This window comes from Balaenoptera ricei, chromosome 2, assembly GCF_028023285.1.
Source record: "Balaenoptera ricei isolate mBalRic1 chromosome 2, mBalRic1.hap2, whole genome shotgun sequence".
NCBI classification, from domain to species: Eukaryota; Metazoa; Chordata; class Mammalia; order Artiodactyla; family Balaenopteridae; genus Balaenoptera; species Balaenoptera ricei.
In genome coordinates, this window is record NC_082640.1 from 68855510 (window position 1) to 68880793 (window position 25284).

The 25284-nt window shown below is 41.0% G+C and overlaps 1 protein-coding gene across 3 annotated transcripts in view; it reads right to left on the reverse strand.

The window, feature by feature from the left end:
- The window catches only part of MAP2K5 (mitogen-activated protein kinase kinase 5), a 263835-nt gene that overhangs the window by 23074 nt on the left and 215477 nt on the right, over positions 1-25284 (reverse strand). For all 3 annotated transcript variants that reach the window (XM_059915478.1, XM_059915477.1, XM_059915479.1), the window contains 2 exons: positions 15462-15523; positions 12421-12466 (listed from right to left, as the gene is read on the reverse strand). In XM_059915478.1, coding sequence (XP_059771461.1) covers positions 12421-12466; positions 15462-15523 — 108 coding nt within the window. The remainder of the gene's footprint in view (positions 1-12420; positions 12467-15461; positions 15524-25284) is intronic.

A 25284-nucleotide genomic window follows, 5' to 3' on the forward strand; every position in this document is an offset into this window, starting at 1 on the left:
GATGGTAGAACTAAAAATGAGAGAAGGTTTTGTGGCCAGATAAATTGCAGAACGTACTACACCTTCAGTTTTTGCTACAGGTTGACAAAACCAAAAAGCAGTAATAGCTCACAAATTTTCACAGCTTCCCTTCAGAGTACCAACTAACAGACAGGTGCAAACTGCTGGTGATTACTTTCTCTCTTCCTATTTGGTTTGTTCGCACTGAGGTTCAGGCCTCAGCCAGGCCCCGGCCGCTGTGTCCAGATACAAGCTCTCTGATTCGACCACAGCCCTGCAGATTCTGGACGAGGCCAAGGCGGAGGGGACTATAAGGAGTGAGTTGAGTAAGCATTCTAGAAGGGCATTTTTGGTCTCACAAGCACAAACTGCTGAAATTCTACACATTTCTTTGTGGGGCGTTTGTATTAGTTTTGTTCTGGATTTCTAGAAATGGCCTGACTTAGCTGAAATTCCCACAACCACAGTAACAACCCCCTGTCCACTATGCATCAATAGATATTAGCTTTGATGTAGTACAGAACAGTCCTGTATTCTTCCTGGCTGTGTCACTCTAGGCAAGTCAATTAACCTCTCTGAGCCCCAGTTTAATGCATCAGTAAAATGGGAGTAAGAATAATCTTTACAGTGTTTGTGTGAAGGTCAGATGAGATAGTGTATATGAAAGAACTCTGTAAACGCATGTTTTTAAAAATGTTATCTGTTTAGCTTAATTTCTCTCTCTCTAAAATAAATCTTTTCTTTCTTTAAGGTTAAAAATCAGAAGCCTTTCTGAATTTATCTGCAGCCCCAAGTTGTACACAATTGTTGCTCCAATTTCTTTCAAGTAATTTCAGAGGAAATAAGGTGTAGTACGGATTCTGACCAGTACGGATATTGGATCTAAGCTGTGTTTCACATGTGTGCAGAAAGTAATACACTCACATAAATACCCCAATGTCCTGCAAGGTCTGGCTCATTTGTCACCCCATTCACAAAGCCTCCCCAGATATTCATGGCTGGAAGAAATCTTGCCTTCCCCAGAACTCACTGTACCTGTTAAATTCATATCATTTCAATTCGTAACTATTTATTGAGCGTTCAACTCGGGGCTAGGGATTGGGCTAGATGCTGAGGATACAAAATAAAGAAGACATGATCTCTTCCTCTTGTTTATGGGCTGTTAAGTTACCACCACAAAGTGTGAAAAGTGCACTGATACAGGTACTTGCCAGAAAGAAGGGTGACATACAACAGAAAGCCAGCAACCTTACTGAAGCAGGCCGGAGAAAGCTTCACAGAGGCTGTGCCAGTTGAGTCTTGGGGGCTGAGTAGGAGTTCACCACGTGGACGTGAGGAAAGGGCATTCTTGCCGAAGAAACAGCACAAGCAAAGACATGGCCATGTGAGGCTCATGCATTAGGGGACTGTTAGAGTGCAGGCTGCGTGTACAGGAGTGCCATGAGGTGGAGGGGCAGCCGAAGGCGGGCAGGAGCAGGTGGGGGAGGGCCTTTGGCGACTCTAACAATCTATCCTGTGCTTGGCTGTTCATATCCTCATCTTCCTTGCTAGACTGTAAGCTGGTTGAGGGCAGGACTCAGGGCTGACTGCTTCCTCGGCATCAGGCTGGATGCTCTACCCAGAGCAGATACTCAGCAAAGAAAAACGGTGAGTGCGTACTGAGACGCACAGGTCTGACATTGTCTCCCTGTCGCACAAGGGCAGAAAAGGCTGCTGAAATACGAATCTGCACTAGATGTGCAATGGGTTACAATTCAGCCAGCCCCCGAAAAGCTAGCCTTACGCCTTCCTTTGGTACTTAACCCACTTTCCAGATGATGCGCACTGCTGCCTGCACAGGAGAGCTGGAAAGGGGGCCATTTCTGAAGGCAAGAAGCTGAGCTGCCCAGCCAAAGCTCTGCTTACCTCCCCGACAGGGGAAGGAAAAGCTCGTTTTGGAGAAAGAATTTTCCAGCCCTGGAGCTGGTGCCTCAGGCCCTGCAAAAGCCAGCATTCCAGGGTTGCCGATTTGCCTTCCCCAGAGTTAGAGCGAGAGTATTGCAGAGGCAAGCCTGTGGCTTAAAAAAAAAAAAAAATCATGTTTAATTTAAAAATTAGAAACTGGAGCAGGCTGTGAGCACAGGGGTTGATTGAAACAAAATTTAAATTCCTGTCAAGCCCATTTAAACATGGGGGCCCTTCATAGACAATTAGCTGCTCCCTGTGAATGCTGAATAAACTCAGGCCTGGTCACTGCGAGAAGAGAGGCACCTACTGTGAGGCGCTGAAAAAAAAATTAACTAAAATCAGGCTGTATGAAATATTTAGCCTTCCAGTATATCACAGGGGTTTGAAAGTGTAAACAAGACAAAAATCGATTCCTTGGTGCCCTCAAATCAATCCCCTAAAATGGTTAGGGCATCTGTTTCTGCTAAATTTTGTTTACATCGGCAGATTTGCCTTAATTGCAGTTGTTTATCTCTCATTGTCCCTGGGGCCCTAATCTCCCGATTACTAATACTTAACACTCATTTCACATCTAAAGCTACTTCTAATCCTCAACAGGTTTTGGGGGCTCTTAAAATTATTGAAACCGCAGAGGCGGGAGACACAGCCTCTTTGTGAAAGGAACATTTTCTTATCTACTACCAGCTGGGCCCAATCATCACCAGGGATGGCTACAACAAAGGTGCTAAAAGGCTCTTCTACAATGACTGCTGCTCCGCTGGGGATTCAGAGGATAAAAAAGAGCTTTGATGGAAAAATCTGAACAAGAGGCTAAAGCAGTCCAGCCAAATAAAGTTACTGTCATAATCAAATGCTGTCAATCACCATGAAAATCCAATTAAAAATGTCTCAGCACAGCCCTCTTAAGTGGAAAAATGTACCCTATTTATACAAATTTTTGTCAACTCCACAACAATCCCACAATTAGAAAGTCCTGCTATTAATTGAAGCCCCCCCCCCCAAGTTTAAAAAGAGATGCAGGCCATTCAGAAGTCTTCTGACGGAGCTGAGACACACAGAGGCTATTGGTATACAATTAAGAGTTAATCGGGTTACATTTGAAAATTCCATTTTTATTTGTAGCAAGGGAATCTTTGCACGAATAAATGAATGGTACCTATTCTCCTACTTCAGAATCAGTGACCATTTATATTAAGAGAACAGAGAAATGGTAAACCAGGATACTGGGAAGAAACTAGTCCACACTCTGGCAAATGTCTCTCGGTAGACCACGGCCTAATGTTTAATTCTAATCTTGAAAATCGAATAGAGGACAGAAGGCCCAAATGTCTCCACTGCCTTTCTGCAGTCTCTAAACGGCCAAGTGAACCTCAAGTTATCTGCAGGCAGATGTGGCCCCCAAATAGCCATGTATCTACAAAAGGCCTCACTGAAACCACCGGACTCGCAGTCCCCAAAGGTCTCTCTCGAAACTGCTACAAATTAAAAAGCAAACAACCCATTAAACAAATCCAGCTGGTTACAACTGTAAATAGGAGGCTTCTAATATTTTTCCAGCCCTTGAAATTCCTGGTTAGACTCATTAATTATTGATAAGAATTGCATCTATTTATTGGAGTGTACTCACAGGAAAACAAGTTGGCTGCTTTCAACGGCGATTCCCAAATCACAGAGACTGGGCTTCAGGATCCTTTTGTATTTCCCCCACAAGTGGCTGTCTCCAGATTTTTCAACCTAATCCATTATCCCCGAGAGCTGGGGGGCACGGGGTGGCCCACATCTGATATGCTGATAAAGACCTTGGGGTCCTCTGCCATCAATCTAACCCGGCAAAGACGGTGCTGCCCAGGTGGTCTCCTCTAAGTCTTGACTCTCTAATGACCTCTTGATTTGGATTTAATTGTCAAAGGTGAATTCCCAAGTGGTCAGAACACACGCCAAAGATCACAGGTGCCACTGAGCAAGGCCTGCTTTACACTTTCTTGCTCTTCCAGTACTTCCAGGGTGTACAGCCAAACCCTAGTGCCTGTTCTGATTGGTCTGGCTATACTGGTTGTTAAAAGCTTTGAATGGTATCCCTGCAAACACTGCAACATCCTAGAAATTCTATTATTTTGGCGCCAAATGATTTTACCCACATGACCTCTCATAGCAGGAAGTCAAACAAAAACCTCTGATCAGACCATGTAGTTCTAATATGGCCATCCTAACTTATACTGAATATCACAGAGTCCAGGGATGGCTTGTTCTTGGGTGAGTTTCCTCAACTTTACTCTGAGTTCCTGGAGAACAAGGGACATGTCTTGTTTGTCTTTATGTCTAGTACAGTGTTTTACTGAAACGGATTAGAACACAAATGGCACATGCAAAGAATAATCGATAGTGGTTTCTCTTCTTTTAATCAGAACAGAGAACTTGCCTGAATGACAGCAGCATAGGACCAAGCTAGGAACTGAATTAAAGATCATGCTCCTCCTTCAAGGCACTTACAATCTAGTTGGAGAAAAAAGGTATCAAACCAGTGAGTTTCACCTGGAGAGCTTTTAAAAACAACAAAAAACCCCAGTATCTGCTCCCTGGCCCAAATGTCAGAGATTCTTTGATCTGGGTTGAGATCCAGGCATTTTTTTTTTTAAAACCCACTCAGATGGTTCTGATGAGTTGCCCGAGTTAGGAATCACCATACTGTATGAACCAATCTGTGAATCTACCATGAATATATAATTTATGTAATTAATCGCTGTTTCAAGTTAGAGGCAATAAATGGGGGAGGGCTTCCGAGAAGGGAGCAAGCACTGTGAAGGGGAAGAGTAGGGAAAGCTGCAGGGAGGAGGATGGAGAAGCTCAAGGACAGCACAGAGGAGAGAATCCTAAGCTGAGGCCATCACCCAAATAACAGAAACTCCCTGTGAGCTGAGTAGCGTCAAAGGAGGAAGGAATGTACAACATACTCTAAAGAGCCAGCTTAGCCGCTGTCAATGTGGCAGAACACTGAAAAGCGGCCCCACTGATCCCCTTTACGGCATCCAAGGTAACCAAACCGTTCCTGTGGTCTATGCAGCTTATTGTGCCTTGAAATGTGATGCTGGGAAGATGACAGTCAGTCCAGTAAAACAAGAAAGAAGCCTTGCAGGCAGGAGTTCAAAAAACCGCAATCTTAAACAGGCAAATCATCGCCGTATTAAGAGATCTGACTTGACTGATGCAGGAAAAAAGTTATCCTAAACTGGGAAATTAAAACTGTCAGATCGCCATGATCAAGGAATGACAGATTTTATCTATCTGTATCCCTCTTGCTATGTGCATGTATACAAATACACACACACTTAACACACATGTATTTATCTGCTAAAGTCTCGTGAAGAGATTAAGCAGTCACGTCTATGGAAAAACAAAGCTTGTTTTCTGGGGTTACAATCTCTCTGTTCTTGCTGAAGTGCTAACGTGTCATCAAAAATTCAAATTAAAGCTGTCTGATTGTGATCTCAAGCATCCAGACAGTGATTCTGCCGTTGTAATTATGTGCAATTAAAAGCTAAAATCAACTTCTTACTAGTGGATTCCTATTTATAAGCAGACACAAACAGATGATTTTAATGGCCTTTAGAACTTGAAAAAAAAAAAATCATTACATGGTTGTCAACTGGCCCCCAGGCTTCTGTGATGCCTTTTGTGCTTGAAGAAAATATTTAGTTGAAGTTTCAATCCTATCCAGGGTTTCCCCCTGCAAATTTGGGGTGCCTTGGCCAATAAGCTGATGTGCACCTCCAAATGAATAACCAAAAGCATAACTGATGTCTGCAAGAACTGGAAGCCAGACACACACGTAAGTCTGGCCCTAACGGTCTATTTTAAAACATGCTCCATATGAGGCAACAAACTAGCTAAAGGTACTAAACTACCACCAAGTTCAGAATTGCTTATTAAACCATCATTAGTATCTTTTAAAAAATTTATCTTATATGATATTTATTTTAAAAAACTTTCTATTGGAGTATAGTTGCTTTACAATATTGTGTTTCTACTGTACAGCAAAGTGAATAAGCTATACGTATACATATATCCCCTCTTTTTTTGGATTTCCTTCCCACTTAAATCACCACAGAACATTGAGTAGAGTTCCCTGTGCTATACAGTAGGTTCTCGTTAGTTATCTATTTTATACATAGTATTAATAGTGTATATATGTCAATCCCAATCTCCCAATTCATCCTACCCACCCCCCTCCCCCCTTGGTATAAACCATCATTAGTATCTTAAAAAGCTTAGATTGCAAGCACGTGGTCCGTGAGCACTATGCAAGGGGGCTGCGGAAATGTGCCTTTCCTCATATTTGTACTTAGGACACCTGTAAGCCCTGGATCAAAATAAACCGGAACTCATCTTTGATCCAGTTAGTAGAATGAGGTGATAATGCTGAACTTTATCTGAGCCCTGCACTCCCAGAAAGGAGTAACAGGTGAGGAATCTCCCTACTCTCTTGTTAGCTACAAAGGACCATCCTGCTCACACAGAGATAAGACCCCTTTCCATCCTTCCTCATGACTTCCGTAAGACTGGCGGATGACTCCCTTGTTTACCTGCCTCTATAACCTTGGCCCCCTCCAGTTGCTTTGAGACATTCCTCATTAATAAACATTCTCCCTATTGCAAGTGCCTGCATAAAATCATCTCCTTAATCGTCCCATGCATTTTGTGGGGTTGGGTCCCACAATGGTGAACAAAGCCATTTGGTCTAAACCCAGAAGTCACACCGGAATTTGAGTGCTGGAGAGAAAAATCGTAATGTGGTGGTTCTTCCGATTTTAAAAGGGACCATGCAGATGCCCAATTTATCACATACCTTGATTAACTTAGAGAACAACCCACCAATCTATCTGAAAATGTAATTACAATCAGGTTTGGATAAGCAGAAAAGCTACCAGTGACAATTTAATTTAGAGGAATTAAACAAGTTAACATCTCTTTGCAAGTAATTAAATGTTTAAACAGATTTTTCTGGAGCAGTTGGGTGTTTATTAGCCCCCAAACAATACCACCTTCAATACATAGAGCCTTCTCTGAGAAATGAGATGCCTTCAAGTTTGCAGCTGCTGGGATTTAGACGAAGGAAAAAAAATCTAAAAGCACTATTTTGATTATAACTGACACCCCTCCCTCAAGACCCACACCTGCTTCTCTTGTATTTCCAGTCCCACTATTTACTTGCTTTCTAAGCAAAATGTCAAATTTCAATTGCAAACTGCACTCTGTGTTTCTTCTCAGGCGCCTGGATAGAAAACCAAAGCTAAGGAAATGCTAAAGGAGGACACCCTGCTCTGGAATGTACAAGGAAATACACAAAATAACAGGCATTATTAGAACCTAAGGAGAAAAGCCATGTTTTTAAACAATTACTAAAGCAGTATAGTTATAGCATAAAGACAATTTCTGCGCCAGCTTGTTTCTCTGAAATTCTCTCTGCCACTGAACAGCTAGAACAGATAATAACTATTAGTAAATCAAACTCCTCTGCAATATCCAGCTGTGCCTCATGCATTTACATACAGATAGAATGGGTATATGTTTTTAATATGTATGTGATACGTACTTTTACCACAGTCAAAGTGCATGGGACAAAGGAGGAGGAGAATGGCAATCGGATCAGCATGAGATAATAAAGTGGCCTAGCTAAAGTATTAGCCAGCGATTGATCTCAAACCGGGATGCTGCTTCTTCTGACCTGATTACTTACTATGCATAGATTCCATTAAATAGAGCTTAGACATGGAAACCTTTTGGAAACACTCTAAATGCATAGAAGGATCTACAGCGCTCTGAATCCAAATTGTAACTGCATAGGAGCCCATGGCCCACACCTTCGCTGCTTGAGTCAAGGTCCACGTTCAGGATAGGCTGAGAGGTTAAAGGGCCGCCTGAGAGCTGGTGGGAAGCCCTGCCGAGTCCCACAGGGAGGGCCCTTCCCTTTCCTTCCCTTCCCCCAAGCAAGCGTTTCACCCTCCAAATGATGCCTCCCTCCTCAGAGGCTTGTCCTGTTCTGGCTGCAGAGCTCTAACTATCAGAGTGGGAAGGTAGTGAGAGAGCAGAACAATCACTTAGGGTCACGGTCCCCTTTGAAAAACTGATGACAGCCATGAATTCTTCTTTAAAAAAATGCAAATCCCTACATACATATACAATTTTGGATGTAATTTCAGGGGCTCTGACAGACTTCCTGAAGTCACAGACCCTAGGTCAAGGATTGCTGATCTGGTCCATCCCCTTCATTTTGCAGATGAAGACACAAGTGGGGAGGGATTGGAGAGCTGCTGACAAGGGAAAGGAAGCTCCCCTGCTAAATCCGCCTGACCTTCGCTACAACAGAACCCGAAAGGAAGATTAATTCGGCAGAAGGAATTCTCTGTGGTTTACACAAGCAAATGGTCTATAGAGTAAGGTTGCTCACCTGTCCCTTTTACTTAAAAATATGTAAACATATAATTTGAATAGCCAAGCCAGCCACGCACCTCTCCATCTCTGTGCCTTCACCTCAGGTTGTCTCTGTCCCTGAGTGCAGGGGTATGATTCTTACTTTTTTGCTTCCCTCAATCTGATGACTGACACTTTGGGAAACTTCCCCTACCGCCTTCGCATCACCGTCCTCTCCCCTCTTGCTGCAATCCCATCAATCCTTTCTGACTGGCAGAAGCTGCCCTTTTCCCACATAAGCTGTGACATGTTTGCTTGGTTGTCTGAAGCCTCTGAACACCGTCTGCCACCTCCTCAGAGTTTCTACAGCCTGGAAACTTTTTTCTAAGTTTGATGGTCTTCAGTCACAGAGCTGGGGCAGCACTGATATAGGTCTTTCCTGTGCTTTACATCAGAGTGATTTAAAAGTGGGTTCTTTAATTACGGAATCATCGTCACAGGAACAGAAAGAGTGTATGTGGGGTTCCTATCTGTCTTGCTGTGTCAGCATGCCAAATGCTCCTGGGCTGCCTGCGTGGCTTGTTTTCCTTTGCTGGGTTTAAAGCTGACTCCTGATGCATGCAATAACTCTTAAAGAATTGGAGAAAGGTCAGATCTTCCCCAAGGATGAAGGACTTCCCTATAACTGAATAGAGTCCATGCAAAAGAATTAACTCAAGAAAAAAGGTACTTATGGGTGGGTGTGCTGCTTCTATGTCAAGTCAAAGTTTTCAGACCTGGGTACTAGGGTTCCTTCTATTAGAAGTGGAATTTCTTAACAGATTGCCCAGCTGGTGGTGAATATATTGTCTATTTGAACTCTACCTTTGTGGGTTTGTGACTCCATGAGGCCAATGTCAATGGAATTTCTGTTCCAGCAAACACTAGAGGTTTCACATTGCTCTGAAAAGGTTTGGGGACTCGACACACTCATGCTTTGCCCATCCTTTCCTCTGCCTGGAATGACCCCTTGCAAACTCTCTATTAAAATTCAATCCATCCTCCAAAGGCCCTTTTCAAATGCTACCTTCTCGATATAGCTTTTCCCCATTTCCCCATATGGATCCCCACAGAACTCTGCAATTCTTTTATAGTACTTAGTTTATTCTAATTATTTGTACACTTGCCCTACCCCCTGCAACACTGTATGTGTGAAGCTTACCCTGCATCTTCTGCTGAGTCTAGCACAGGACTTTGCACATAATGGTCTATAAATATCTACTGAATCAGTTGTCTGCCTGGTTCTGAGATCTCCCAAGATGATGTGGATGCCGATGATGAGACTTCTGAGTTAATTCTTTATGTAGCTTAAGGGCTACGTGCCAGAAAACGGTACCGGTTCATGTGGACCCTGGCTTCCCCCAAATGTGAGCATTAAGGGAAGTTCTTCGTCCAATTTTAAAACATTTCCACTTAGAACAGAAAAACTGTAGCCATCTTAGGAACAACCACGCAAAGCAGAGAGAATTAAACAGCTAAACAACTAAATGAGTTCTAACATTGGGATTTTAATAGCCTCTAGCGTCTAAACTTGAGTTTTACATGTCATCTTTAAGAATGATATGGTCAAAAATTGCAAAGATGATGATTTTTAAGACTTGGGTATTCTGGTGTATAAGGTGACTCCACCAAATAAAACTACAAAAACCACTTGAGTGCCTGCTAAGTGCAAGGCCCAGGCCCAGAGGTGAGGGTGTTTGGGCACACCTCTCCCTGCATTCTGATTTACTTAGGCTGGGACTTGCTGTGTTCACTGGTGGTCAGGGTCACACCCAAGTTCACGTAAGAGTTCCGTGATGGCAAATCTGTAACTTTCAATATTTCCACCCGACTTCACCTCTGATGCTCTCCCTTTGATTTGCAAAATGCAGGCACATAGGGAAACCTCAACAATCCTGCAGGCCTCACAGCTGATGTGGCCCAAGCTGTGCAGACCATGTTGGTACCCTGCTGGCTGGAGTCACCACGCTTGGGAGATACACCGCTCTTTTTGTGAAAGGCAGGCCCCCCCGACCCCCCCACCCCAGTGACAAATGGGCTCTACAGTTCATGCATTCCAGAGGACGCTCTCAGCTTCCAGATGGGAGCACCACCAAACAGGTTGTAGATGGAGAGGGAAAAGGAAAAATTAAAGCTATTAATATGCTGGAAGGAATAAAGAGACTGGTTTCTTAAGGGGGTCCCTAGGATGTGACTCAGGTTCCTCAAGCCAGGGACGGCCCACTTTCTTTCCTATCCCCTTCTGGGCCCAATATTTTGGCCAAAGGAGGGCAGGGCTCAACCCCCGTGACCACAGGAGCCTCATACACATTCCATTGTTTCCTGCCCCCTCACTGAGCCTGTACTAAGCCAGGGGGTGCCTCACTATTGCTATACCTAGGGGAATAAACTCATTTAAATCAAACTGTGAGCAGTACTAGAAATAATGTTAAATTAAGTATAGGATGGTGCTTCCTGTGACAATTTTTCGTTGTATTTTATTGATTTATTGATATTTATTAATTAAAAATATGGGACGGCACACACCAGGGTGTATAGTTGTAAACAGATATATCGAAATACGTATTCCTCATCTCTCTCCCCACACAGACAGCCACGTATGCTTGCTTTCAAGGCACTGAAAGGACTCACCCTTCAGCCTTATCTTTACAACTTGCCACCCTGGAGTCGTGTTCCCTACCAACACATACATCCGGATGCATTTATGAGTGTATGTATGATCTGCAGATGTTTTATTTATAAGTGGCCAACTCACTGCAGCATTGAAACATGCATTTACAAATAGATACCTGTTTTATGAAACCCTATTCCTTTGTTTTAATAGCTGAGCTATCCAGCCATAGCATGATAATGTACAAGGTAAATGGGTCTCCATCTCTAGAACCTGTTCCAAGTTTCCTCAAATGTGACTAACTGCATGAATTTCCCAACCATCAGAGATCCCCCCCCAATCAAAAAAAAAAAAAAAAAGACCAGTTTATTCTACACATGAAACCTGCACAGTTATAAATTGCAGGGGTTTTAGGGGTGAACTTTAACTTGAAACTACCCTGAAAACTGAGATTTTGCTCCAGGGGTAACATGAAGAAGAAAACTACCTTCCTGGAAAGCACTTATGATATAAAAGGGAAACATACGGCTATTTTATATTTGGGGATGAAATCTGTATTATACAGAAGTTTGGGTGCTTAGAGTATTTATAAGGATGAAATACAAAGGCTACAAACCTTTGAACCGATATCTTTAAAATGATTATTATTTAAAGTGATGAGAGAAAACTAGTCAGAATTTGTCCTGATTGCAATAATGTAAAGACAGGGAATGGTATGCAAAACATTAGAAAGAGTAGACTATAATTATTATTTATTAATGCTTGACGCTAACGTTATTCTAACAGCTTGTGCGTTGTCAGATCAACAATCTGCACTAAATAAATGACCATTTGGGAATTGTTAGGGAACGTCTCTGTTCCTCTCCCTGCTTGACTAAAAACTGTCATTTGCAATCAAAGAAAGCAGCCTTGGAGCTGAGAACACAGCACTTGCAGCCTTGTAGTTGTCTCTTTCTGAGGAAAGACCAAAGATTCACATTAACTTGATCTTTTGCAGCCAATCTAATTTCATTCTACATGAATCCAAGAGGACTCCACGCCACATTCAGAATTTCCTGTAGGACTGTACTAAAAACTTAATATGCTGACTATCTTCTCTGTTACCAATCCTCTGAATTCTGAGAGGCTATAATAGCAAATGAGGACAAGGAGTAACCTAGATTAACTTGTGACCCTTGAGTGTGAGGCAAAGGAAAAGAATTCTGCATTAAGTTTCAAATTGGTGATGGGTTTTTAAGAAGTGAAAATTACTATCTGAGGATGTGAGCTTCAAAAGCACCCACTGAAAGGAAGTAAATAATATTGGCTTTGCTGAGTCTGTGGATGCTTTAAATCCCATTCTGGTCCTTTTAACAGAATGTTAAGCACAGATATGTAACTGGAGAATTCTAATGTAACTAAAAAAATCTACTTACCATCAATTCCTCAGGTGCTGGCCTTTCTTTTGGTTGTTTTCTCATGCTGTAAGAGAAAAACTCATATTATCTATATCACTTGTAAATTTGTGCTATAATTTCCACCATGGACTATTTCTCCTGGAATTTGAATGTTTTCAAAATTCATCATGTTCAATTCTTGGCCAAATCATTAGCATGTATTCCCTTTCTTTTATTTTGGCCTTCAATTAATCAGATTTTGGGGGAACCTCATGAATCAAAAACACAAAGATTTTTTGGGGGGAGTTACTCTTGCAATACAGATAAAGAATGAATTTAAATTTATCCTAATTCTACTTCTGAAACTAATGTGAAAAAAAAAGCAGCAATGTTCGTTTCCTGACTCAGTTATCAATTCATTTCAAACAAATTTAGGGAACAATATACTTCTTTTTTGGTAACTGGGATAAGACAATAAGAAAAGAAACATGACTATCAGGTCAAATGAGAAAACATCTCATTCCTTCGTTATTACTCCAAATGACAAGTAATATATAAAAGAGGTCAGGTATCTAGATAATGCTACAAAACTACAAATGGGTTATTACATTATCTCAACTTTCGTTTATTTTGGCTACCATGCAAGTTGATAATTCATTAAACAGCTGTGGGAAAGTTATGTTTGTCTAAGCTGCTTAAAGAATCACATTCCTCCTGCAAAGTATTTCATCTTATGTGCAATAGTCATAATTAGTAGCTATAGCATGTACTTAGCTACGTGATGAAGCACCCAGTCATGGGACTGAGGTAACTGTGGGTAAGCTGCCTACTTGATGGCCGATTTATACTGAACTCAGAGTATCTGTGGGATGAAGTCATGAAAAGAGATTGCTGCTTCTATTACTTGGAAAATCACACAGACACTTTTTTTTATATAAGGCAATCTCAAACAAGCAAGAAAAAAAAAACCCTTCATACAATCTCTGCATTTACTGACAGTATTTTTTTTTTTTTTTAAGTACAGAGATCTAATGATCATTTGGTAAACAAGAACCGTAGTTATGAACCATTAATGACATCGAGGACATTTGCCTTCCCTATAAATAACCATATGCACCTCTCAAATACTGCATCCATTAGCAAGTAATTCAAGCTGTCTCGCCAGTGGAGTTGGTAACAGTCTTAATCTGACATGCCAAAGTAGCTGTATCTCTTGGGAAAACAAGGCTATTACCCACTATCCTTTCTGTTTTGGCTTGACATCTGTGGAAATTTCAACACAGGTTATCCCTCCCTCTGTCTCCATAAAACTTTTATATAACAACTGATTAATTTTTTGGACAGAAGGCAGGCAAAGCCCTATCTGCTTTTCTCCCTCTCTGCTCAGAAAGGGCCCCACCCCCAGGTTGGTCTCAGACCACATAGTGGGATAAGCACGGTAGTCACGGCACAAATCCAACATCTCGGAGCGGGTGATGCCAAAACCTGGAGCTCCAGGCAGCTTGGGAGTCGCACGGTTTATTTTTCAATTTCTGCATTTCAAAATGGGATATTCCCATCATGTACTTCTGTTTCTAGGAATTTCATGTAAAGGAAATTAAGAGAGACTGATACATATTTCTAGATAATGGCTCTAATATTAATGAGCTTAGGATTCTAGTGTTTAACCAATACGTACCCTTTTTTCCAACATGGCATATTTTGGAAATAAAATGTTTGCAGAGTGAAAACAGTTTTTACAAGCTACGGAATATTATGTAAGTATTTTAAATAAACAGAAATAGTGTTAATAAAAATTTTAGAAGTTGGGGGTTAAAATTCTTTTCCCCACATATTCTCCTATGGAATATAAACTACATGAGACATTTTTATTAAGAGGTAACATATTACATTTAGTCAAAAAGGTGATAAAGCTTGACATTTATATTAAGGAATATTTCTTGGTTTCACTTTAGCGGCATCATCAGATGGATCATGGTGGGGGGAGGGGGAGGGGACAGCATACAATCATTTCGGTTTAGCAAGGAATCCTGAATGCACCATTTTGTGGCACCACAGGAATGAAGGGCTCATTTTCCACTAGTGGACGCAACTCTGAAGGGGTGATGAAATAAGGACTTTGACTGAAGGAGGGAAAGAGAAGTAAAGGTACTTATGAAGGTGTTCCAGAATGTCCAGAACAGTTGCTAGTTAGTCCTGTCTCCTGCTTTGGGGTGGTCATCTCTCTGCCCCCAGTTTCCGTCTCTCTCTCTCTCTCTCTCTCTCTCCATGCTGGGGTGAGGGAGAGGGCAGAAGGATGGCAGAGGAGCAACTAGGCCTTCCAAGACCACATGGGTCCTTCTGAATAGGGGAGAGGTGGATAATGTGAAAGGGGTAATAAAAGAAAACTTCATTCTATGGGAAGGAAAAAGGCAGAAGGCTGGAAAAGAACCCTTGGCAGAAAAATGCCTGTTTCCTCAGGTGTAAAATGACAAGGGGTTGCCTAGAGACTCTAAGGGCCCCTTTGATCTAAATCCTGTGGCTCCTCTCAGTTCTTATAACGGTTAAAGTGGGCCTAGTGGAACTGTGTTTTCATAGTCTCTCAAACATCAAAATTCATTGAAATGGGACACCACTATTGTGTCTAAAATATAACCAAAGATAAAAGTTATTTACTGAAAATCCAATGAATTAATAAACTATGCTGCTTCCACTAAGTGATAGACACTTTTATGGGTAACTTGAGGTTACATTAATAAAAATAAGCTTCATATGTCTGTTCAATAGGGGCTATAAAATTATGTATTTCTTAAAAAAAAAATTGGATAGCAACAGTACCTGTGCTCAAAGAAGGAGCCTGATTCTCAGCAGTTTATTAAAACAGGAAAAAGCCTCTAAAGTACGTTTATGACCCTCTGTGTAAATAACGTTTACATAATTTAAACAATTTCTTCAGCTTTGCTGCCCCATCTGCCCAAGGCCCCGAAGTCCCTCCCGTCTCCAAAAGGAAGCAGGGAGAGCCATAAGGTCTCACGGAGCCGCAGAGTTAATGGCATGTATCATTTACATTGAGGGCATGGCATGTTTGCAAACGGGCTCACCACTGAGTGATGAAATGTACAAATGGCTCGGAGAACTCTCCAACCGGAAGGACGGGTGAATCCTGGGATGGAGGAAAAACAAGTCACCAAAAGTCACAACAATTCCTTTTCTTTCTTTATACCCTCCACCCCCAATCCCAAAGGAGCATATAAAGATGAATATATAACAAGGATTCACCACCATGTGGAAAGGAAAATAAGGCCTCATCCAATTAAAAAAACAGTCTACACTCTCTTCCACATGTTTATGTAAAAATGCCAAATTTAAAGCCACACACATTTTACCATGGTGAGAAACAAGAGAGCAAAGAGGGAAGGGAGGTGAAAAAAGGACAATGATAGCCACAGGGTAGGAAAGAAGGTAGGAAAGTGTAAATGAGAAATTAATGATTACTTAAGTAACACACAAATGGTCTTGTAATTAACAAAGAGCTGTGAAATTATTCTTGTGTTGACCTTTGTTTCTTTTACTGGGTTTGCTATTTACACTTTCCTTTTTATTTACATTTATTAGTAGATACAGCTGCTCTTAACTGCTTGCCCCTAACTGAATCATGTGGGTCAGAGTTGGTTTTTTGGGTTTTTTTTTCCCACTTTAATAGAAAAGCTTTTTATAGGGGAAGCCGTTTCCTGAAAAGGAATTTCAGCCTATTTGCCAGTCTAGGCAAACTCATCATATGAGAAAGCCAGTGAATTAAGGACACAATGAAATATGCCCACCTTGCCCACAAACAGAACTAGGGTGGAGGTGGCAGTCACTCAAGAGAGCAGAAAACTACACAGCAACAAACGACAACTACCATGTAACACAGGGAGCAAACCCCATTACCATTTGCAAAGGAAGGCTTTAAGAATTTAGGAGTTTTTTCAAGAATGACAGAGAGCGCCACTGTGTTTATAGTGTAACGGCTCAGAATGTAATGAAATTACACTGCAGAGTACTTTAACAGTCATCTCATTAGACCTACAGTTGGAACAAGAGAGCCACATAAAGTAGGCAGCTGCAAATGACTCCATTCTCATCTATTCTCATTTGCTATTAAAAATACCTTTCGGCGGCTTTTTTCCTCCCTGACATCCCTACACAAAGTGCCCTGCAAAGTATGATACATGCACCTATTTAAATTAACAAAGGAATGACTTATTTTAATCTCACTGTGCTTTGGAGTGCTTTGGCCATTTGGATGAGCAATATATCATTACATACAACCTTCCAGCGCTGCAGGCAAGAAACTCAGAGCATGCAGCATTTGGTGGGAGCCAAACAATTTCTCTAGCACACAACTGTGTCAAATGCATGCATGTATTCATTATTGAGAACGAGAGGAAATAGCTTTGATGTAGTGGAAAAAAGAAGATGATAAAAGCACCTCTGCAATATGCGTGTCATTATCAATGGTGGCAGATAGATACAACTGCACAGCCTCCTATGTGATTAGTAAATATACATATAATTGCTGTGACCAATTATCAGAAAAATGAGATCGGTAATTACAAGACAGAAAATTAACTAGAACTCTTATTAAGGCTTTGTTTCCAAATCAAACAATTGGAAACTACCGGAAAATACAATTAAATCAAAGGGAACTGAGAGGGTCAAAGGAGCCAAAAAAAAAAAAAAAAAAATTCCCGAAGTTAAAAAAAAAAGGAATGTGAACCAAATGTTTCTTAGTTTTTGCATATCTATCCTCTTTGAATTGACATTATTTGTCCAGAAGAGGGGAAGGTTAGTAATTGTAAACTTAAAATTCTCATCAATAGAGAATGGCTTCCAAGAGGAAAGGAAAACAAAGGAAAATGGGAGTGAAATAAAATCTTGCCAAGTTCAAAGGATTACATGCAGGCATTACATAGAGAGGACGTGAAAGAGGGTAGGGGGCGATGAAATAGTCTGCTCAAAAGAAACAAGGCACGCAGTTAATATGACAAGTCCTCGATAAAGGTACTATAAAATGGTCACAGAAGTCCTATCAGTTTGAAGAGCAAAAATAAAACATGGTATCAATTTCAGCCCAGTCTGTTTTAGGAAAGCCATATATATCACCAAGTCTGCAAGATTCTACAAGGCCCAGTTCAAGAGATGACATTTTACTGTCTCAAACACTATTAGTAAAAAGACAGTTCAAAGTCTGAGGTACAAAAATTACGGACTCTGATCAGGTAGGTAGTTTTCTAAGTCATTCCTTTCTGAAATTTTTTGGGAGGCTGTAGTACTGGAAGTGTCTGAGTAGTAGCTGCTTTAAAATGAATGTTTAGGAAAATAAAAGCCTACTGTCTTAATGTGGCTGAATATTTACCAAGATGGTTAAAATTCTAGACTGGTTTTATACAAAGATCCTGGTATAAAACGTGATGCTAATGTGGGCCTCATTTCAAAGTATGATACCAAGAGTAAATTAATGAATTATATATAGACTAGGCAACTTGATGAAGATGTCATTTTAACGTGGATGAGAAACAAAACGAGGAAACTGTGACATCTTTGCATGGGTAGTTAATTTTATTTAAGACCTGATATTGTAGCCTGTTAAGTTCCTCATAATATAAAACTAAGGAACCCTGGGTGGTACCCATGAATAATTTATTTCACTTGTGAAAATGCCAGCCCAAGTCGACTTTGCAGAACCACAGAGAGTGGATTCTCATCTCAGTGGTGCCTGGAAAGAATCAGTCATCAAAGATGCGGGGGGAAATTCTAATCTCACAAGCATAATGCCAGATATTTCTTTTCATTAAAATCCACGTCTCCTGTGTATCTCAGAGGAGAATTTTCTGAGATACAGAAGACTGACTAGTGGGGGGCGGGTTCAGAATGCCACACGCAAACACGGGGTGGGGGAGTCCTCTGAGAGCCTCCAACTCCACAGAAGCACGCAGGCTGTCAACAATCCAAAGAAGGCAAACGAACAGACCTGACAGTATTCCCCATGCTGGAGGATTTTTAAGTATACTTTTCTCACTTTTAAGCAAGTAAAATTAGAAGTTAGTTTAGATCAGGATGTAAAAAATCTCCGAGAACCTGTCTATTTCGTTATCTAATTCCAACCTGTGCGAGGGAGGGAGGGAGGCTCGCAGTAAAGCCACTCCAGCATCGCTGTGGCACCCAGGGAGGGAAAGTAGCCAGTCACTGTGGGGTTAGAGCGAGACAGAACCATGCCCAGGGGTTCGGAGGATCTGGTAAAGTCACTGCTGCTACTTATCAAAAATGTTCTCTGTGGAACACGGGTTCAGGCAAGATGAAGAAAAAATACATTTCAAAAATGTAAACACAAATTAGAGCAGCAGTTACACCAGCAACTCTCAGCACTGGCTGAAATGGACTCTAAATTGTTAATAAAAGTCACTCTCTTTAAGACCCTGGGTGCCATACTTCACCTTGAGGGCTTTTGGGGGGATACTTTTCTGTTGAACTTCTAAGCATGCAGGTATAGAACGAAACAGTGGACACAACCTTAACCAAAAGCCTTGACCTGAGATTCCGGTCCTGAATCAACTTTAGCGTCCTGCTAAGGGAAACAGGCCGAATCCTGTTATGGAGCAGGCAACTGTTATATAAAAACAGCTGCTGCAGCCATTTCAGTAAGCAATTCTGGTCACCACGGAAGACAGTCTCCAAGTCTCAGAGGCTTTGGGAACTACCTGGTCAGCCCCTCCTGCTAAAAAACTGGAACACAAGCAGGCAGCACGCTAGAGAACAGCGAAGGACGAGAAGAAAGTTTGAGTGATGCCTTTGCCTTGTGAATAATGAACAGTTCAGGAAGGTCAACCCATTACAACAGAAGCTGTTTAATTATTAATTATGTGCAATCTATGAGCAAAAGGACAAGTTCAGAATGTTTAATGTATGCTAACTTCTACTGGACTCTCTCTGGGTATTTTGTTATTAGCACTTGTCAGCAAGGTACTCAAGCATAAAAAAAGGTAAGCAGCAGAAAATCCGAGAGTGTATGTGTGTGTGTGTGTACCTGCAACGAGGTGGGGGAGGGGAGAAGGAGGTTCAACTCCAACCACAACTGCTGCTGGTTCACCTGCAGAGTAAGTGTGCCAAAATGTACACTTTGTGATCTTGAGAGTAGGCAAGTAAGTTGGATACTCCAAATAAAGAAAACATAAATGAGAAAAATGCTTTTGAAATGACTTACTTAAAAGGGAAATCATTATTTTAAAGGCATAGTATTTTTTTTTAAACCTTGTTGTTTCTTGGCTTTAAAGAATCCGTGTCATTAATGTTCACGCACATGCTAGCATGCACACACGCACGCACATACACACAAAGTGCATGTAAAACTGGTAGAATCTGAATAAATTCAGTGGATGGTATCATGTCAATTTCCTGGTTGTGATATTGTACTATACTTACAAACTGTTACCATTGGGGGAAACTGGGTGAAGGGTACATAGGATCTCTCCATATTATTTCTCACAACTGCATGTTAATCTAAAATGATGTCAAGGGCTTCCCTGGTGGCACAGTGGTTAAGAATCTGCCTACCAATGCAGGGGACACAGGTTCGAGCCCTGGCCTGGGACGATCCCACATGCTGTGGAGCAACTAAGCCCATGTGCCACAACTACTGAGCCTGAGCGCTAGAGCCCGTGAGCCACAACTACTGAGCCCACGTGCCACAACTAGTGAAGCCTGCGTGCCTAGAGCCTGTGCTCCACAACAACAGAAAGCCACGACAATGAGAAGCCCGCGCACCGCAACGAAGAGTAGCCCCCGCTCACCGCAACTAGAGAAAGCCCGCGCACAGCAACGAACACCCAACACAGCCAAAAATAAATAAATAAATAAATAAATAAAATAAAATGATGTCAAAATAGGAAGTTTAAAAGTAAAAGGGTAAGGAGCTATTTTTGTTTAAACTCATGAGGTCTAGATTTTTAGCAGAGCTCTGCTTTGAATAATGGAGAAGCCTGGCATAACTATTTAACTGGAAAAAAGTTGAGGGATCTTTGCTTTACTAATATACCTGAGGATTTAATTTTTGCCTTTAATTCATAATTAAATATGACAATGGAACCTGACAATGATGTGGTGGTTAATTCAGACACTGATAGGGCATAGACACAAAATGTTGTATAAAAATGATACAATCATTCATTACTTATTTATTGCTTCACTCATTCAACAATTTTCTTGACCATCTACCACGTCAAAGGCACTGGGCTGGCATTGTGGGATGACTGATACTTGATCCATAGCCTGGAAGAATTTGTGTGTTGTTCAGAGGGATAAGACGTGCACCCCTAAGAGTGATGGGGAAGAAACTTATTGTGAGAGTCTGGAGGGCTGCGCATACCGTTTTTGCTCTCCCACTTTCTTCCTTCCTCACTTCCAGAGAGCACCTGGGGGTGAAGGGACCTTGAACATCTTAATCTGTGTCATGTTCCCTTCTCTTGTGCAAAACAGACATTCCTCCAAACCAAGATTTTATACGTATTGGCAGTAAAACGTAAAGAAGATAGAAGGACAACTTCTCAAAAGTCTCAAGGTGTTGGCCACACTGGTGAATTCTGAGGTCAGCTGTGCTGTGGTTAGATTAAACCAAGCAAATTAAGTGAAACATGGCAATCCTTTTTAACAGTTTTTAACAGCCTATTTCTAGACTTCTTGGTGTCAAGCCATCAAGCCAACACGTTAATTAACATTAGAGAATCACCTACAGTCTGACCAGTACTGAGAGTTATAGTCTAACATTTTAAAAATAAATCTTTTAATTCAAGCCTAATGTTCCCTTGGCCTGGCCCAACACTTTCTGGTCCTACACACTGGGGTTCATACTAACTGGCACAGCTCTCCTAGATCACTCCACATCTATCTGCAATGCTGGGATTGAAGGTTGTTTGTGATTCCAGTGGCTTCACATCAGGCAGGACAGCATTTTGCCTTATCAGATCCCAAATTGTTTTTTGATCCTCCACTGTTCACTGCCTTAAAATAGCATCTTTGTGAGACAACTGGCAGAATCCACAGGACAAATCTGCTCTTGACCGGGGAGGGAACCTCATTTATTTGGGGAGGACACAAAAAACAAAAAAACTGGACTCTCACCTTTAAAGATCTCCACAGAAGAAATCCCAAAAATCTACCTATCCAAAGTGTAATGCAATGGTAGACTCTGGGAAATGAGCTCAGTTTTAATATTTTGAAGGTCCTCAATGTTCACATCTGTAAGTTTTTGCTATAGTAGACTGTAGCCAGGGAAAAAAGGCAGTCACATCTCATCAGAGAGAGAAAGGTGGGAATGGATAGACAAATGCTCAGAGAATGACTCAGCCCAGTTAAGATATTAGTAAACCAAAATTCCACACCGGACTTGTACAAATTCAGTCAACGCCTGTTCAAAACACCTAGTTTACTTAAAAATATGGTCACCCTGTCAGGAAACAATCAGTATTTTGACCCTAAGTGTATTTTTGATTTCACAGTGCGGATGGAACTGACCTAATCTGCAGGGTGCTATGAGGGACAGCTCTGGGGTGAGAAAGAGGCTTTGAGTTTAGGAAGGCTTGCAGATGGACGTCATCAGAAAAGGAAGTCTCTGATCCTCTTCAGCTGGAGACCAGAGAGCCCTCATCTTCCTCATCCCACACCACATCAAGCCTTGAGCAGAGAAAGTGAAAGATGATTCAATTTCCACACTGGGTCACCCCATGCTCTGGGTTGCCAGACGTGACAAATTACATGTGTGGGCATTTTGGTGTGAAGTTCTATCCACTGGGTCCCGGCTAACAGTAGCTGTTCATTTAACTTGTATCAGATGGACCTGGAATCAGGGGCAAAAGGCCTGAATTTTTGCCACTGAAACACCCAACTTACCCATAAACCTTTAAAACATGGGAGAACCAGCTATTAGCCAAGTACAACCAGATGGCTTATAAAAAACACAAAATGTAAATTAACAGGTCTAAAGGAATCTCTGAAATTTGAGATTATACAGATTTTTTCCTATTTTCTTTTTCTCCTAAATGTTTTGGCAGTTCTTCAGTACTGTGATAAAAGAGAAGAGAAACAAACTTTGTCATTTATGTCAAAACTAACCCTTCATTTTTTTGTCATTTAAAAGACTTACATTTACTCAGAGATTTTCTAAACATATGGCAAAGATCTTGGTGTTTCATAAAATTCCTTGAAAACAGGTAGGTGGAGAACTGGAAAATGAATTAATCTCTTAAACCATATTTGCAATTGCTTGCTTTCCAAAGTCAATGAACATCTCTTTTCTTTTTATTTTAGGTCTCTCGTTGGTCATAAGCTATAGTGTACAGTATTATTTAGAGGTGCCTATCTGAATGGTACACACACACACACCTGCACACTAACATCCACATACACCTCCCTTTTCAATGGCTTAGGCAGAGCAGCAAAAAACATGCTTGTCTCATACCAAAGGGATTTCATTTACAAAAGTAAAACCTGTTATTGTCCCCTCTCTCTATCTCTGTAGCCTCCCAAAGCATTTCTATTGCTTTTTCATAAAACACTGCTGCAAATAATCAAGCATGACCACTGACATCCACAAGATTGAGTTTTAGGAACCATTAAATGAGTTCACCCTCGTGGGAAGCCTCCTGCTCAGGCTAGTCTAAAGGTAATTATTCAGCAATTCCTACCTGTGGTTTTACCTTGTCCCTATATAGTGTTTGAAATTTGTACGCTGGTAAGGTCAGTTTTTTTTCCTCAGGAAAAGTCCAGCTACACATGTTTGATCCAGGACCTAAATTATAATGTTAATATACACTCTGCCATTTCACCAGGTTCTATGTGTAGAAATGCTGATTAAAAGCAATCTTAAAGGTAGATCACAAACTATATTAAACAAAAATGAAAGGAAAATCCAGGAGTGAAAAAGAACCCTTAACAGGCTCCTAAATGAAAGGAATCATTTCTCTTTTCATAGGTAAAGCATTAACATTGAAACAGCTGAACTACATCCACATACCATTCAAGGGCAAGAACCTGGCAGGTCCATGCCCTGAAAAATCAACAAGCCATAACACTATCCAGGTAGACTCAGGGAACTTGCTGAAATCCAAAGTCCACATCGCCACACTGTGTGTCCTCCTGAATGTTCACTCGCCTGTTAGTTAAAATAATTACTGCCATTTGCCACCTGCACTGCCAGCTATGGATACGCGGAAAACAGAACTTCCAGTGGCTGCATGGTGTAGGAGTGTCAGCGGTATCTGCTTACACATTTTTATAAACAAATTCAAAGGCTATGTTGGCTGTGACTCGGAGGCTGAGAATTATACGTGAAATTGTGCCATACCTGGTTCCATACAATAAACAGAGAGAAGGGAGTTTAAAGCTGGTTAAACTGATGAGATACCACATCAGTTTAAAATTAGTCAATAGGAGAGGAACAAAGAGAGGAACAGGGAGGGAGGAGGGGAGAGGAAGTGAAAAAAACATAGAACCACATACTGTGAAATGAACAAGTTCAGTTAGAACGTTCATCAGGATTTGGAAAATCATAATGCCATCTGCTACTCTGGACCTCAGAACATCAGGGATCTCGTGGGCCCAGACGCTTTCATTTCCAGGAGGAAGGAAGGAACTTACACTCCCTGGAATGCTGCCTCCATCCTGGAATGAAGGCAACACTCCAGCCGACCAGTTTGGAATCTCTTTTGAGAACATTTGCACTGTTTACAGACGTGTTTTCCCTGGTTTAGGGAAAATTAACGGCAGGCAAAGTGATTACAGCAGCTAGGCAGTGAGGCAGAGCAGTGCCCCAGCCCGAGCTGCTGGGTAACTGACCCTAGCATCCAACTTGGGCTCAGGGTGTGTAGGTCCCATCATGGTGGATTAAACGAGCATTGTCCTACGGCTGGATGAGACTTCACAATAGAGCAACACATGTTAAATGACAGCAGCCAAAACGGGCCCCACCAGGCAACTGCCCATTCACAGAAAGCTATTCACAGGCCTTCACCACCAAGAAATTAATTCATTAATAATACATCACGCTTCATGGACAATTCAAAGAAAACAACACAAAGCTACTTGTCCAATGACTGTCTAAAGATGCAGAATCTTCCCTGGTTTAAAAAAAAACCCAAATCTAATTGACTTACTGAGATCAAAATCATAGGGATGTTTATGCTAATATTTTGATTAGGAAAAAAGAAGAAATGGAAAAAGTCTATCCACTGAATTCATTCAGTGCCACTAGGAAATAATAAAAATATAGATTTTTTTTCAGCAGTAGCTAATAAAATCTGACTTTATGTAACTGTATTTATTATTTTTTTTGTAACTGTATTTAAAAAATTATTTTTTCCCACTTTAAGTGACTTTATACATTCTTCAGACCATCAGGAAAATTTCTGCTTTTAACTTGTTTCTTCTGTTACATTTTTAAAACTTCCTTCTTTCTTTCTCCTTCCTCCCGACAGCTCATAAATATGAATTCAATATAATTATAAATGAACAGACATTAACTTTTGGATTACTGCTGTGTTTTGGTAGAATCTTAATGTCATTTCTAAAGAAACAGTTATTACCAATAGAAAAAGTAATTACTAAAGGAATCATGGCCTTAATGCTAACCTATTTTCAATTTTCAAACCAGTCAAACTGCATTAATTTAAACATACTGGACTTTTCAAAGGCGGTATTAGATTTCTAAAGGTTGCCTTACATAAAAGGAGAATATCGGTTTTCAGGATCCCAATTATACATTCCTCACACTATGAGACAGAGGTCTAGTTAACCATATCGCTGCAGGACACGGCTATTGTATATCTACTTGTATTAACTTACCAAGTTTCTAATGCCTCCCAGTCATTAACTCATACAAGTTACAAATAACAT